The sequence below is a fragment of the Rhinoderma darwinii genome, chromosome 1 (assembly GCF_050947455.1).
Source record: "Rhinoderma darwinii isolate aRhiDar2 chromosome 1, aRhiDar2.hap1, whole genome shotgun sequence".
In the NCBI taxonomy this organism is placed as follows: domain Eukaryota; kingdom Metazoa; phylum Chordata; class Amphibia; order Anura; family Rhinodermatidae; genus Rhinoderma; species Rhinoderma darwinii.
The window spans coordinates 607,759,859-607,774,829 of NC_134687.1; the positions used below are offsets into that span (position 1 = coordinate 607,759,859).

General features: G+C 38.4%; 1 protein-coding gene across 1 annotated transcript in view; it reads right to left on the reverse strand.

Annotated features, from left to right (window-relative positions):
- Positions 1-10,971, reverse strand: part of GRP (gastrin releasing peptide) — an 11,146-nt gene extending 175 nt beyond the window's left edge. Inside the window, exons 1-3 of the mRNA XM_075854976.1 lie at positions 10,481-10,971; positions 6,881-7,143; positions 1-175 (exon numbers count right to left, since the gene is read on the reverse strand). The exon at positions 1-175 is cut by the window's left edge and continues 175 nt beyond it. Coding sequence (XP_075711091.1) covers positions 128-175; positions 6,881-7,143; positions 10,481-10,643 — 474 coding nt within the window. The 5' untranslated portion in view covers positions 10,644-10,971 and the 3' untranslated portion in view covers positions 1-127. The remainder of the gene's footprint in view (positions 176-6,880; positions 7,144-10,480) is intronic.
- Between the last annotated feature and the right edge of the window lie 4,000 nt (positions 10,972-14,971).

The window sequence follows — 14,971 nt, forward strand, 5'->3', positions numbered from 1 at the left end:
ATTATCACTAGGAAATGCACCATGTAGACAAAGTATCATTTACAGAAATAATATATCAGGTATCTGGAACAATCAAATATAGAACAAATCTCCTTCATGGTACAAACTGCTTCTTCCTTGCGTCCTCTCAGCTCTGTGCGTTTTCCTTCATCATCTGGTAGAGGTAATCCATTACCTGAAAAGATATGAACAATCAACAGAGTAGCAGTGCTCTATCTACCATGGAGTCGGACCACAACCCTGCTATGGGGCCCGTGGTAAGAGGAGGGCCCCATTCTGAACCGTTTCCCTGGAAAATAATATTTTTATATTATTTTACCTGCAGCCACCACTTGGGGAAGTTTACCACATACAGAATTATATAGCTCCCAATTTGTTCAATACGAGCTGTCTAAATCCATTTGCAGGGAGCAGCCAGAATTGTATAATTTAACTTTAACTTGGTATAAAGGGAATCAGCTGATTCAGAGCAGTCAGAAAAAATAAACTATATATATATATATATATATATATATATATGTGTGTGTGTGTGTGTATGTATATATATATATATATATATATATATATATATATATATATATATATATATATATAGAAAAAGAAACTTTGCAGCACTCCAATATGAAAAAAGTGGTGGTTTATTCACTCCAGATACAACAGCAACGTTTCAATCCTACAATAGGATCTTTATCAAGCCTGAGGACAGACCTACTAATTACACATTTACTGAGATATGGAATGCCCTATAAAGCTTTCAGTTTGCTTTTTGCAATTTAAACAGAATAATAGTCAATTTAATTGTGTGGGTCAGCTAATCGTTCAGATCGATGAAATAGAAAATTGATTCTCTAACTTCTAATTATCTGCCTTTTAGTAGAGTATGGTATGTGTCTCCATGGTTACAGACTACAAACATACCCTGTGTGTAGTCTGATTCTGAAGTTATATATTACTTCACTCCCTCTGTCCCCTCTACATGATAATTTACAGACAGTAGAAGGGGGAGCATAGGGAGTGGCGTAATATATAACTACAGGATCAGACTACACACAGTTTCTTTGTAGTCTGTTACCATGAAGACACATAGGTCTGCATAGGAGCCGTAAACACAAAACAGAAGAAAATTCTTAAATAAGATTATTTGAATAGTTGCTTCAAATACAGCTGCCACTGTAATACAAGACCCTCCAACCTGTGGCTGCCAGTTCTGGCATACCATCACAGTCCGCAGCATTCATGGCATGCTGGAACTTGTAGTTTCTCTAAGCTGAAGAGCCCACTATTTGCAGACCACTACTGTAATACAGTATAAGGTGTGTGGCCCTCATAAAAAGTTTTTGGGAAATTTTCATTTTGACTGCATTCAAAACTATTCTTGTTTGTTTTACACACATCAATGATGTAGCCATCTTTATCTTGACTCTTAACGCATTAAAGGGACAGTGTCATGATTTTTTTTATTAATTTATGTGTTTTTATTTATTAAAATATTATATTGACTTTATTTATTTTATCATACATAATGTTTTTTTTTATTAACACTTTCTTACTGTACTGGGGGCTGCCATGTTTTATTTAATCTGTGTATGTGTCTCTTAACGGCACATACACAGATGGAATACGGCAGCACAGTGCATAGGACACATTGAATGGCTCCCGTCCATTGCATCTGCCAAGCACAGTTCAGAGCGGCCCAGCAGAGAAGCTGGTTTGTAGGGGGAAAGCCGGCGCCATTATGAAGACCGGCCGCACTGTAGTGTGTCTCTGTCTGTCCCTCTCTCACAGCCCCCCCTCTCGCGACCCCCCCCTCGTGACCCCCCTCCTCTCGCGACCCCACCCCCCCGGAACACCTGCTATAACTGTGTGTGAGTGTCTGTGTGTATCAGAGATGTGTGTGGGCGTGTAGCAGTGCTGTGTGTGCGCGTGTAGCAGAGCTGTGTGGGCGCGTGTAGCAGTGCTGTGTGTGCTCGAGTAGCAGAGCTGTGTGTGCAGGCGCAGCAGAGCTGTGTGTGGGGGAGCAGCAGAACTGTGTGCGCGAGAGCAGCAGAGCTGTGTGTGCGTGCGCAGCAGAGCTGTGTGTGCGGCACCGCAGAGCTTTATGTGGTGCAGCAGAGCTGTGTGTGCGTGCAGCAGAGATGTGTGTGTGCGTGCGTAGCAGAGATGTGTGTGTGTGTGTGTGTGTGTGTGTGTAGTGTGTGCAGCAGAATTGTGTCCTATTTTTTTTTCTTTTTTTGTGGATATATATTTATATTATATATTATTCATACAATATTTCACATTTATCTTGTAGATGCACGTATATAAAATATTTGTAATATATTGAATTGTTGTTATGTGTTTGTAAAATATTTTTTACAATGATTATGTAACATCATATCATAAGATGTAAGGAGATAGGGAAAGGTTAGGGACAGTCTATTCATCCTAATATTGGTGTAAAAATTATGAGATTCTGGTAATTGTTTAAATGGTTGCATGTAATCATTTGTGATATATATGTACAATACTGATGATACATGCGCTATCGCTTGGGGCTGTCATGGCATTTGTCTGCTCTGGGGACACATAGCCTCGCAAAATGTATGTGGTTTCCGACATGGTAAACACTTCTCCCTGCTAGGTGACTGAGCTGGATAGTTTCCAGCTGTATACATACGTCAGAGCGCAGTTCGCGCATGCGCACTAGTCAGGACTTTACTGAACCCTGTGGTGCGCCGCAAGCAGCGATTACTTCTGGCTGCCTTTCCTGTCAGCTGGGAGTAATCAAGCTGCTTGGCATCCACATTAGCTGATTGGTGCCTTGAACATATAAAATTCCTCTTCCTATTCTCTGACACCACCCCCGGACGAAGGCGTTTTTCGCCGAAACGCGCGTCGGGTGTGACGCCAGACAACAGTGTGATACAACATGGGTAGCTGCATGTGTCCTTCATACACCATGTTCCAAATTATTATGCACATTGGATTTAAGTGTCATAAACATTTAATTATTAGTTTTTCAATTAAACTCATGGATGGTATTGTGTCTAAGGCTGGGTTCACACGACCTATTTTCAGACGTAAACGAGGCGTATTATGCGTCGTTTTACGTTTGAAAATAGGGCTACAATACGTCGGCAAACATCTGCCCATTCATTTGAATGGGTTTGCCGACGTACTGTGCAGACAACCTGTCATTTACACGTCGTCGTTTGACAGCTGTCAAACGACGACGCGTAAAAATACAGCCTCGTCAAAAGAAGTGCAGGACACTTCTTTGGACGTTTTTGGAGCCGTTTTCTCATAGACTCCAATGAAAACAGCTCCAAAAACGGATGTAAAAAAGGCAGCGAAAACGCCGCGAAAAACGCCGCGAAAAACGTGAGTTGCTCAAAAAACGTCTGAAAATCAGGGGCTGTTTTCCCTTGAAAACAGCTCCGTATTTTCAGACGTTTTTGGTCACTACGTGTGCACATACCCTTAGGACTCTTTGGATCATTGTAATCAATCTCAGACACCTGTGATAATTAGTTTGCCAGGTGTGCCCAATCAAAGGAAAACTACTTAAGAAGGACGTTCCACATTATTAAGCAGGCCACAGGTTTCAAGCAATATGGGAAAGAAAAAGGATCTCTCTGCTGCTGAAAAGCGTGACATAGTGCAATACCTTGGACAAGGTATGAAAACATTGGATATTTCAAGAAAACGTAAGCGTGATCATCGTACTTTGAAAAGATTTGCGGCTGATTCAGAGCACAGACGGGTTAGTTCAGATAAAGGCATAATGAGGAAGCTTTCTGACAGACAAATTAATAGGATTAGGAGAGCAGCTGCTAAAATGCCATTGCAAAGCAGGAAACAGGTATTTGAAGCCGCTGGTGCCTCTGGAGTCCCGCGAACCTCAAGGTGTAGGATCCACCAGAGGTTTTCAAGTGTGCATAAAGCTATTATTCGGCCACCCCTAAACAATGCTCACAAGCAGAAAAGGTTGCAGTGGGCTCAGAAATACATGAAGACTAATTTTCAAACCGTGTTGTTTACTGATGAGTGCCGTGCAACCCTGGATGGTCCAGATGGATGGAGTAGAGGACGGTTGGTGAATGGCCACCATGTCCCAACAAGGCTGCGATGTCAGCAAGGAGGTGGCGGAGTCATGTTTTGGGTTGGAATCATGGGGAGAGAGCTGGTAGGCCCCTTTAGACCTCTGCAAAGTACATAGAGTTTATGACTGACCACTTTCTTCCATGGTACAAAAAGAAGAACCGTGCCTTCCGTAGCAAAATTATCTTCATGCATGACAATGCACCATCTCATGCTGTAAAGAATACCTCTGTGTTATTGGCTGCTATGGGCATAAAATTAGAGAAACTCATGGTGTGGCCCCCATGTTCCCCCGACCTCAACCCTATTGAGAACCTTTGGAGCATCCTCATGCAAAATATCTATGAGGGTGGGAGGCAGTTCACATCAAAACAGAAGCTCTGGGAGGCTATTCTGACATCCTGCAAAGATATTCAAGCAGAAACTGTCCAAATACTCACAAATTCAATGGATGCAAGAATTGTGAAGGTGATATCAAAGAAGGGGTCCTATGTTAACATGAAACTTGGCCTGTTAAGGTTTTTTTTGATTGAAAGAGCTTTTGATTTCTGTAAATATGACCTCCTGATGCTGCAAATTAAGCAAATTACCATTTTAGTTCTCTTTACAACCTTTAAAATGTTTTGATCTCTGTTGTGCATAATAATTTGAAACAGTGCATTTTGAGTTTTTTACTTCTAAAAAAAATCTGTTATCATTAGGAGATTTGTTCAATAAAATTAGCATTATACTACAATGGTTGATGGCTTGAAGATTATACGGACTGTCATTTGCATAGACTATTTAGGAAAATGAGCGAAAAATAACATTTGCATAATAATTTGGAATGCGGTGTATTAATGACTTATGTAAATTAGGTGCCAAGTTGCACCAATGGTTATAACTTTTTACCACTAACTGGGTCCTTGTATGGTCCTTTGACAAGCACATTTTGACGGTCTCCCAGGTGTTAGTAATTTATTTATTTATTTATTTATTTATTCATGCACTTTTGTATTATCTACCTCATGCATATGCTATTATATTAGCCCATCATATACAGGTGTCTGGCCTCCTTTTCTTCCACACTTTGGTAGTCATCCTTGATTTTAACATGCAATCATATTTATTGTTGTCTTGTTATGTATCAATACAAATTAAAAATTTTCATAATAGTTCGGTTTTGACTCATTTTTTTAGGTTGTTGTCCTATTTTTATGCAGAGGAGTATGCACGAGCACTGCTGATCCTTCATAGCCGCTTATCATCTGTTTTGAAGAATCAGCGGCGAGCACACACCCCACACACACACAAATCCCCCCAAACATGCAACTGCGCCACACACAACGCCACCCCACTGTTCTGTTTTACGCAACACGTTTTTTGTGTAAAAAACTAACGGCTCGATTTCCCATTGATGCAAATGGCAACCTTAATCAAGCGTTTGACGCTTTTTTCGCATGTTTCTTGACGCATTTTGTGTGCGCTTTTTAGAAAACGTGTTGTGTAAAAAAGCGCATTGTATCTACTAACAGCGAGCTTTACCAATTATGTAAATGAAAACCGTAATCAAGCGGTTTTTGGCACGCAAAAAAAACGTGTCAAATACACGCCGTGTGAACCTGCCAACTGAAAAGTCATTCACTTCACTTTCATTATTCTTAGGGTATGTGCACACACAAAATCAAAAACGTCTGAAAATACAGTGCTGTTTTCAAGGGAAAACTGCTCCTGATTTTCGGACGTTTTTTTTAGCTACTCCACGTCGGAACAGAACGCCGTATTTCCCATTGAAATCAATGGGCAGATGTTTGGAGGCGTTCTGCTTCCGATTTTTACATCCTGAAAAACGGCCGAAAATAAGCCATGTAAACATACCCTTAGGGTTTGTGCACACGCAGTGTTTTCAGCCATTTTTCGGCCATAAACGTCCCGAAAAACAGCTGAAAATCGGAAGCAGAATGCCTACAAACAGCTGCCCATTGATTTCAATGGGAAATACAGTGTTCTGTTCCAACGGGTCGTTTTTTTACACATCATTTTCAAAAAACGGGACGTAAAAAGATGCTCGCGAAAAAGAAGTGCATGTCAATTCTTGGGACATTTTTGGAGCCGTTTTTCATTCACTCTATAGAAAAACAGCTCTAAAAACAGTCGTAAAAAATGCAGCAAAAAACGTGATTTTGATTAAAAAACGGCTGAAAATCAGGAGCTCCGTATTTTCCATATTTTCCGACTTTTTTTTAGTATGCGTGTGAACATACCCTTAGCCTTTTGATGTGTCCTATAGCTTCTGCCAGCTGCCATTTGTACAATCACTCCTAAAATGGCAGCCGGACAATGCTTAGCAATTTGAAGACACCTTTTCCTGGCTTGTAGCCAAAAATAGGGAGGGGTGAGATTCCCTCCCACATTTACGGCAGCTGTCAGGTTGCTTTGCCTTATTCACCTTGCTGTAATTCTGGAAAGTGCTCTCTGGTGGCCAACATAGGAAAATATGTCAAATTATTATTTCATTTTTAATACTTTCCACCATGTGGAAGCAAAAAAAAAAATACAGCAAAAAACTTAAAAAATATAATAGAAATAAGTAACTTACTTAAAAAAAAAGGTTTCATTTGCGACACATTCCCTTTAAATACACTTTAACTTGACACATTCCCTTTAACTTGACTTTTTCAATGACTTTTGTTGTGTGATATCACGCTGCAGCAAGTTATCAGAGTCAAGATAAACTTGGCTACATCTGAATGTAAAAGGGCCCACAACTAGCTAACTTTGTGACACATTCATAAGACATTGACATCAGACAAGGACTCACCTCTTTGTAGTTGTTGTTGTTGTTGTTGTTGTTGTCTTCAGAGTCCCAGAATTTCCTGTTATATAACTTTGTGTCTCTCATGGACTGGGAATTTCTGATGTCACTGGTTTGCAGCATCCTCAATAAACTGAGAAGGGCATCTTTCCATTGCTGAGAACTTTCCATTGACTTATCTCCATCCAAATACCCAGCGGCTGAGGTCCTATCGCCTCCATCATACATATAAGGATATTCCTCTATACTCTTTTTACCCATTAAGTGGCCTTGAGGAAATAGATCAGAAGACAGTTATACACAATGACCACCAGGAGCACAAAGTCACCTCATTCAGTGCGAAACTTACAAGAATTACCATTGTCTTCTTTTTTTTAATGTCACATGTCAAAAGTCAATCCCTTAGCATAAGCATGCAGTGGACAATTGCTACAGAGGTCATAAATGTCACAATGGTAAGGGCTAATAGGGGTAAGGGGTCACCACTGTTGTCTAGGATGAACTAATTCTAGCCCTGATTTTAATGGAGAGCTAACTGACTGTACATAGCTTTATCTTCAATGACATTATACAATATTCCTTACACCAAGAGGCTGAAACCAATGCAAACCAAATATTTCTCATAGCTGAGGGTTTGCTACAACTATATACAGTCTACGCTAGACAATTCTTTGTGAACTAAACATCCTGGACTCGAGGCTAATACATTTTAGGTACCTGTTATATCACCTTAGTTTTTTTTTTTTTTTCTTTAAAAGAAAAAGGATCAAAATTCAACACAAAGAAAAGTGGAAAACTCCCTAAAATTTCCTTAGGGAATGTTTGCACTCTTCCTGCTATTGAGATACATTTATATAACAATAACGATATCTATCTATCTATCTATCTATCTATCTATCTATCTATCTATCTATCTATCTATCTATCTATCTATCTATCTATCTCATATCTATCTATCTATCATCTATCTATGTATCGTATCTCATATCCATCTATCTATCTATCTATCATCTATCTATGTATCGTATCTCATATCCATCTATCTATCTATCTATCATCTATCTATGTATCGTATCTCATGTCCATCTATCTATCTATCTATCTCATGTCCATCTATCTATCTATCTATCTATCTATCTATCTATCTATCTATCTATCTATCTATCTATCTATCTATCTATCTATCTATCTATCTATCTATCTCTCATATCTATCTATCTATCTATCTATCTATCTATCTATCTATCTATCTATCTATCTATCTATCTATCTATCTATCTATCTATCTATCTATCTATCTATCTATCTATCTATCTATCTATCTATCATCTATCTATCTAATCTCTATCCACGCCCAAGGTAACTAGTATTTGAATCTTGCAAATTTGCTCATTTTAAAACATATGGGATTTGTTCATTTTAGTTTATTTTTATATGTTTGTTTTCTTAATATGATAGATTTTATATGAAGCATTGTATTATTCTCATAGAGATCTTTTGTGAACACATATACATTGAGACTATACAGAGGACATTATTTGGAATAATTAACCCCAACTATAATGAAAAATTTGTTTTAAAATGGAGAGGTTGTGTTATTGTATCTAATGTAAACTAAGTGAATTATTTCCTCTTGGGAATCAGGAATGCGGTACTTACGCTGAAAGAGGTTTTCACAGTTTTCTAAATGAAAAATGTATTTTATTTAAACAATTTTGTTACATTTTTAGCCACAGAGTTGTTTTATTTTTGATTACAAGTAGAATACTCACCGCAGGATAAAATATCAGATGCCTAGTACAAGATAATAGTTCTTCCTATCTGATCTCTATCTATCTATCTATCTATCTATCTATCTATCTATCTATCTATCTATCTATCTATCTATCTATCTATCTATCTATCTATCTATCTATCTATCTATCGTCTTTCTTTCTTTCTTTCTTTCTTTCTTTCTATGTATCATGTATCTATCTATCTAGACGGTGGAAGAGAAAAGCAGCACTTCGTGACTGTATAGGATGGTGCTATGCGAACCTGACCTTAATCCAAAACGGTCCTATAGACATGTGAAGAAATGATCGCCGCACTCCAATAGGTTGATGTCAAACAAAAATGTGGTTTATTGTTCCATGTTTCAAAGGATAAGCTACGTTTCACTCCTCTCACAGGACCTTTTTCCAGCTTGAAAAAGGTCCTGTGAGAGGACTGAAACGTAGCATATCCTTTGAAACATGGAACAATAAACCACATTTTTGTTTGACATCAACCTATTGGAGTGCTGCGATCATTTCTTCACATATCTATCTATCTATCTATCTATCTATCTATCTATCTATCTATCTATCTATCTATCTATCTATCTATCTATCTATCTATCTATCTCTCATATCTATCTATCTCTCATATCTATCTATCTCTCATATCTATCTATCTCATATCTATCTATCTATCTATCTATCTATCTATCTATCTATCTATCTATCTATGTCAAATCTATCTATCTATCTATCTATCTATCTATCTATCTATCTATCTATCTATCTATCTATCTATCTATCTATCTATTTATCGTCTTTCTTTCTATGTATCATCTATCTATCTATCTATCTATCTATCTATCTATCTATCTATCTATCTATCTATCTATCTATCTATCTATCTATCTATCTATCTATCTATCTCTTTTTGTCTATCTCTGATACCTATGTGTAAATGACAGCACTGTGGTTAACTATGTAAGACAAATGTTCTAGGTCATTTATCTGCTTTATGACTGATCGTAATCTAGAAGGGATTGAATATTTTTATGGCACCTGAATTCTATAGAATGTTACCTTTTCTATAATAGTCTAAATGCATTTTTGAATACGATTCCTAATAATTAATCTTTTAATATCAGATGTATCAGGGCAGGGCAACCATTCACAAAACACTCTACAAACTTTGCAGTAATCTGCAAACTCTTGCTGTAAACCTACATCTACCAGCATATGCTGCCAGCTGGTGGCTGTCTGCATATGTGGGGAGTTGAATTTTCATATCAGCTAGAGATATATATGATCTAGGACTTCATATGTCAGAACACAGTAAATTAATGCACAATCTTTATCTTTTTAAATTGAGCTAGCCTAGGTAAGTCCTTGGAACCCAGTACCTGAAGCCCCAGAGATGTAACTCCTGCCTAGCTCTAATGCTAAAAATACTATTTGCACTATCATTTGTATTGTCAGGAAATTTCAATTTCAGCAGCCCCTGGACCTACAATCATCAAACAAACAGTTATCGTAAGGGCTTTACTTTCAGAAGTATCACTATGTGGCTGTTTATGACACCGGTGGCTCTCATTCTGTGGTACCCAAGGTTCCGGTAGGGTTGGCTGGCTGGGAATTGCGGTTACACATTTGAAGAGTCACAAGTCGGAGACCACAGCCCTACAACATCTACAACCTGATGCTAAATCTGAATTTCCTTAGCCCATGTGTTTGCAGCCTAGTTTCAGAAAATATTTTTTGCTGGAGTTTGTGGTCCCACAGTAGTTCAATGTGCCCAGACTAGCAGAAAGAATTGGGCTCTCTATACATTATGAAAGTTTGGGGTACTTACCTACAGCCCAGTGGCTACCCCGGGTATATATTTTGGAGAGAGGAGCTGTGTCCTGGTGCTGCTGGGATGGAGCAGCCTGGGAATGGACTTTGAAGAGGACCAAGGTGCAGAAGATGAGGGAGAACAGGGTGCGGTATCTCCAGAAGATCATTGCTCCTTCCATTGTTTTCGATAGTAAGGAAGATGTCCGGAGTGCTGAAACTGAGAACTAGACCCGTCTAAGGTGCTGAAGCTGAGACTGGAGCTGTCCTGGGTGCTGAAGCTGAGACTGGAGCTGTCCTGGGTGCTGAAGCTGAGACTGGAGCTGTCCTGGGTGCTGAAGCTGAGACTGGAGCTGTCCTGGGTGGTGAAACTGAGACTGGAGCTGTCCTGGGTGCTGAAGCTGAGACTGAAGCTATCCCAGGTGTTGAAGCAGAGAGCTGTCCCTATTTGTGGTGCTGCACTGTCACCTCTCCTTCTGTCTCCACTGGAATCCTGGCTCTTCTAGTATCTCTCCCTCACTGAGCAGCATTTATAAGTGAGAAAGGTCTGGTGTCAGGATTTATCAGTCTAGCGCCTCCCCTACTAGCTCCTCATTGACCCCAAACAACAACAGACCTGGTCTCTACAACAGCCGGTGTATGTGAGTCACATATGCCAATATCACCTGTGCTCCATGTCACTCAAATCTTATTACTATTTGTTTCCAATCATAAATCTTCCTCCTCCTGTTTCCTTTACTGGTCATAATCTAAGACCTGACACCTTTCACCAAAAGTTCATTAGATATTTAAAAAAAAAAGGGGGTTTGCTCTGCACAGTTGTTGGACTCATGAATGAATAAAATAAAACACTTCCCAGATGACACCACATAGATAGATGACATTTTTTAATTGAGTTAGCTTAGCTGAGTCACTGCAACCCTATAGGTGAAACCCAAGCTTTATCTCTGGATGCACATTTTTCAATCTGTGTTTTGTCTGTGGAAAATGTCAAACATGTCAATATCTCCACAATGTAGTTTTGTCTAGAAGAGAGTGGAATGGGGAGGCTGAGATATGAGGGGAGAGGTGGGGAAGGGGCTTTTAAGTAATGGCTAGATTCTGTTAGATTATCATATTGTGGAAATCTGTGGTTCTCTGCCCACCATGCCAACACCTCAATCTACAGAAGATGTTTGTGACAGAAGTTAGAGGAGGCTGCGAAGAAAAGGGAAACTCCCTCTAAAGCAGACTTTTCCCGTATGTTCAACAAGCTATTCACTAATATCTAGTATTTATTTTTGTCACAGTAATGTCATGTCTATCTGTTTGGATAAAAAAAATATTGTGCTCTATAATGTCAAAGTCAAGTGAAGTTTAGATTAGCTGATGTGTATTACCAAACATGATTCTATCTATCTATCTATCTATCTATCTATCTATCTATCTATCTATCTATCTATCTATCTATCTATCTATCTATCACATATCTATCTATCTATCTATCTATCTATCTATCTATCTATCTATCTATCTATCTATCTATCTATCTATCTATCTATCTATCTATCTATCATCTATCATCTATCTATCTAGCATTATGTATGGGGTGGGCTCATTACAGTTTTCCTGATTAAGTTGCTGAAATCACAACTTGATTGCAGATGTTGATGTCGGTCGAATCCCAGTTTCTGTAGTACTGTCAATCACTGACAGCAGTGAAAAGAGTGGAAAGTACTATTTTGAACTACCTATAAAGTGTAAGGTGACTTCATGACCTTACAATGTCTTTCTCCTATGACAAAGTGGCACAAGAGAAGAAACATCAAGTAAATACTACTATTATGGATGTGAATTCAGCAATATTTATCTGAGCACCATGTGGCCCTATCTGGACACTATATGACAAGCTACTTATCTATCTGTCTAATATCTAGCTATATATTTTGTTGATGCAAGTACTCTAAATATATGCTTGAGATGCAATGTTATGCCCAGTGCATTGGGTGGTGCACCAACCCCTGAAATCCTACACCAGACATAACACAGTGTATCAGTTTTGCCTGGAGTGTTGCTTTAAATGTAGTCATCATTTAGGCGTGGATAGCCTTCTAGTGGAAATGATCTAGATCTGATTAGTAATAATATAATTTACAATTCATAAAATTCATGTGCATTGGAAGCCCTCAAATAATTTCAAGGTGTTGGCCCATTAGGATCCCCCCTCAAAAGACTGCCCATCGATAGGGGAAAAACAAAGTTCTATAGTTTCTCCCACCTCTTCCCTTTCTCCTATCTCTTGGTTGAAAATTTCTGGACATATGTCTTTTTTTTGAATGTACTGTGTAATTATGTGACCTGGTGATCAGCTGATATCTCAATATCCCTTGCAGTGAATATTATATGCCATTTATTTAAAGGAATGGCTACAATATAAAGAGAGGTATCTATCTATCTATCTATCTATCTATCTATCTATCTATCTATCTATCTATCTATCTATCTATCTATCTATCTATCAATCTATCTATCTATCCCATATCTATCTATCTATCTATCTATCTATCTATCTATCTATCTATCTATCTATCTATCTATCTATCTATCTATCTATCTATCTATCTATCTATCTAGCTATCTATCTCTATCTAGATAGATGCCTAATCTCCAAAGCATAGGTGCGAAAGTGAAGAAAAAAGGGAAGAAGTGGCGCTCCTCTGAGGTGATGTCGTTCTGTGTATGATTTATACACTTTAAAGCAGTCCTTTATCAGCAGACTCACCAGAATACCTTTCTCTGGTAGTGGGTACACTACCAGAGAACCTTGCAACTGTGAGTCCTTGTGATATCGGTGTTTGCCCGCTGTCACCCACAGCGATCCCTGGAAGGATAAATCCTTGTCGTGGGGACGAAGATACAAGCAGGAAAAAATGAAGAAAAGTTCATGCAATGTTTCGGTAACGGCGCCAGGCTAGTAAGTAGAGATGAGATGTGGATAATACAAGTATTCTTTATTCATGCAGACTACGCATTTCTGGAGTGAACCGGTCCCTTCATCAGCTCAGGTATAATGTTTACATAGATGGTACTCCATTTTATATCATAAAAAAACGGGAAAAGTCAGTAGAAGCAGTTACATTTCTGACGTCATGAAAAATTACTTCTATTAAATAACAAAATGTGAAGATTAATACTACTGATAACTGTATTAACGAAAAGTCAAAAAAAAAAAAATTTGTATGTGATTGTTCATGACGTCAGAACATGCTCCCCTTCCCCCCTCCTCCAGTATGTTTAAAAAAAAAAAAAAGACGTAACTGCCTCTACCTGCTTTTCACGTGTTTTTTTTAATGATATAAAATGGAGTACATTATACCGGACCTGATAAAGGGACTGGTTCGCTCCAGAAATGCGTAGTCTGCATGAATAAAGAATACTTGTATTATCCACATCTCATCTCTACTTACTAGCCTGGCGCCGTTACCGAAACATTGCATGAACTTTTTTTCCTGCTTGTAATCTCCAAAGCAGTAGCTGATCTTTACAGTAGTTCTGAGCCCCTGCTTATAGATAGGGGTCACAAGCAGGGGAACCCCCTTCTGTAGAATTCATAGGTCCGATTAGAGCCTGTTCTAATAACTATGTTATCTTGTCATGTGTTTGGCTCAGATATTACATTGTTTTAACCATTTCATGATTTTCTGTCAATTTTAATGTTACATATGGACCGGCCACAGTCTAGGGCTGCATCACCCCACACTTTATATACTAATTGGATTGTTTCCATTCATTAGCTGATGAATGGTCCTCATTGTGTTATAATAGATGTGTTTTGTTAAAATAAATTACATAAAATTTTTTGTCAAGCCATTAACTGCTCAAGCCCCTTTATCAGTGCTCCTCAATGTTATCTCACCCTTCTAATGTTCTATCAGGGCAGACAGAAGCCTTGTAAATGTTCTATGGGAATACACAATAATCCATGCAGATAAATCACACATGTAAGTGGACCACTACCTGGTAAGAAGGGGACCAGCTAAACTAAACCTGATCTTTATAAAGAAGTGCACCATCACATGCAGTAAATGTGCAGCTCAGGGACAGGACTGTATTTGGATCTAAACAGAATATTATAGATTATATTAGAGGTATGTAAGGAAACAGTACTGAATGCTCTTATACTATCATGTTTGGTAAGGTTTGTTTCGCTCTAGTGGGTCCTGTTGCTTTTTGTGAACTTTTTGGCACTGGCCAGCTTTTTTTTAGTGCTAGCACTAGTTGGCTAAAGTTTACATCCATCCAATCTGAGTAGAACAAGGATAATGCTTAGGGTGAAGGCAGAATTATAGTAGTTATATCATTGTAAATAGGGGTTAGTATTATAGTAGTTATATTCTTCTACATAGGGGGCAGTATTATAGTAGTTATATTCCTGTACATAGGGGGTAGTATTATAGTAGTTATATTCTTGTACATAGGGGGCAGTATTATAGTAATTATATTCTTGTACATAGGGGGCAGTATTATAGTA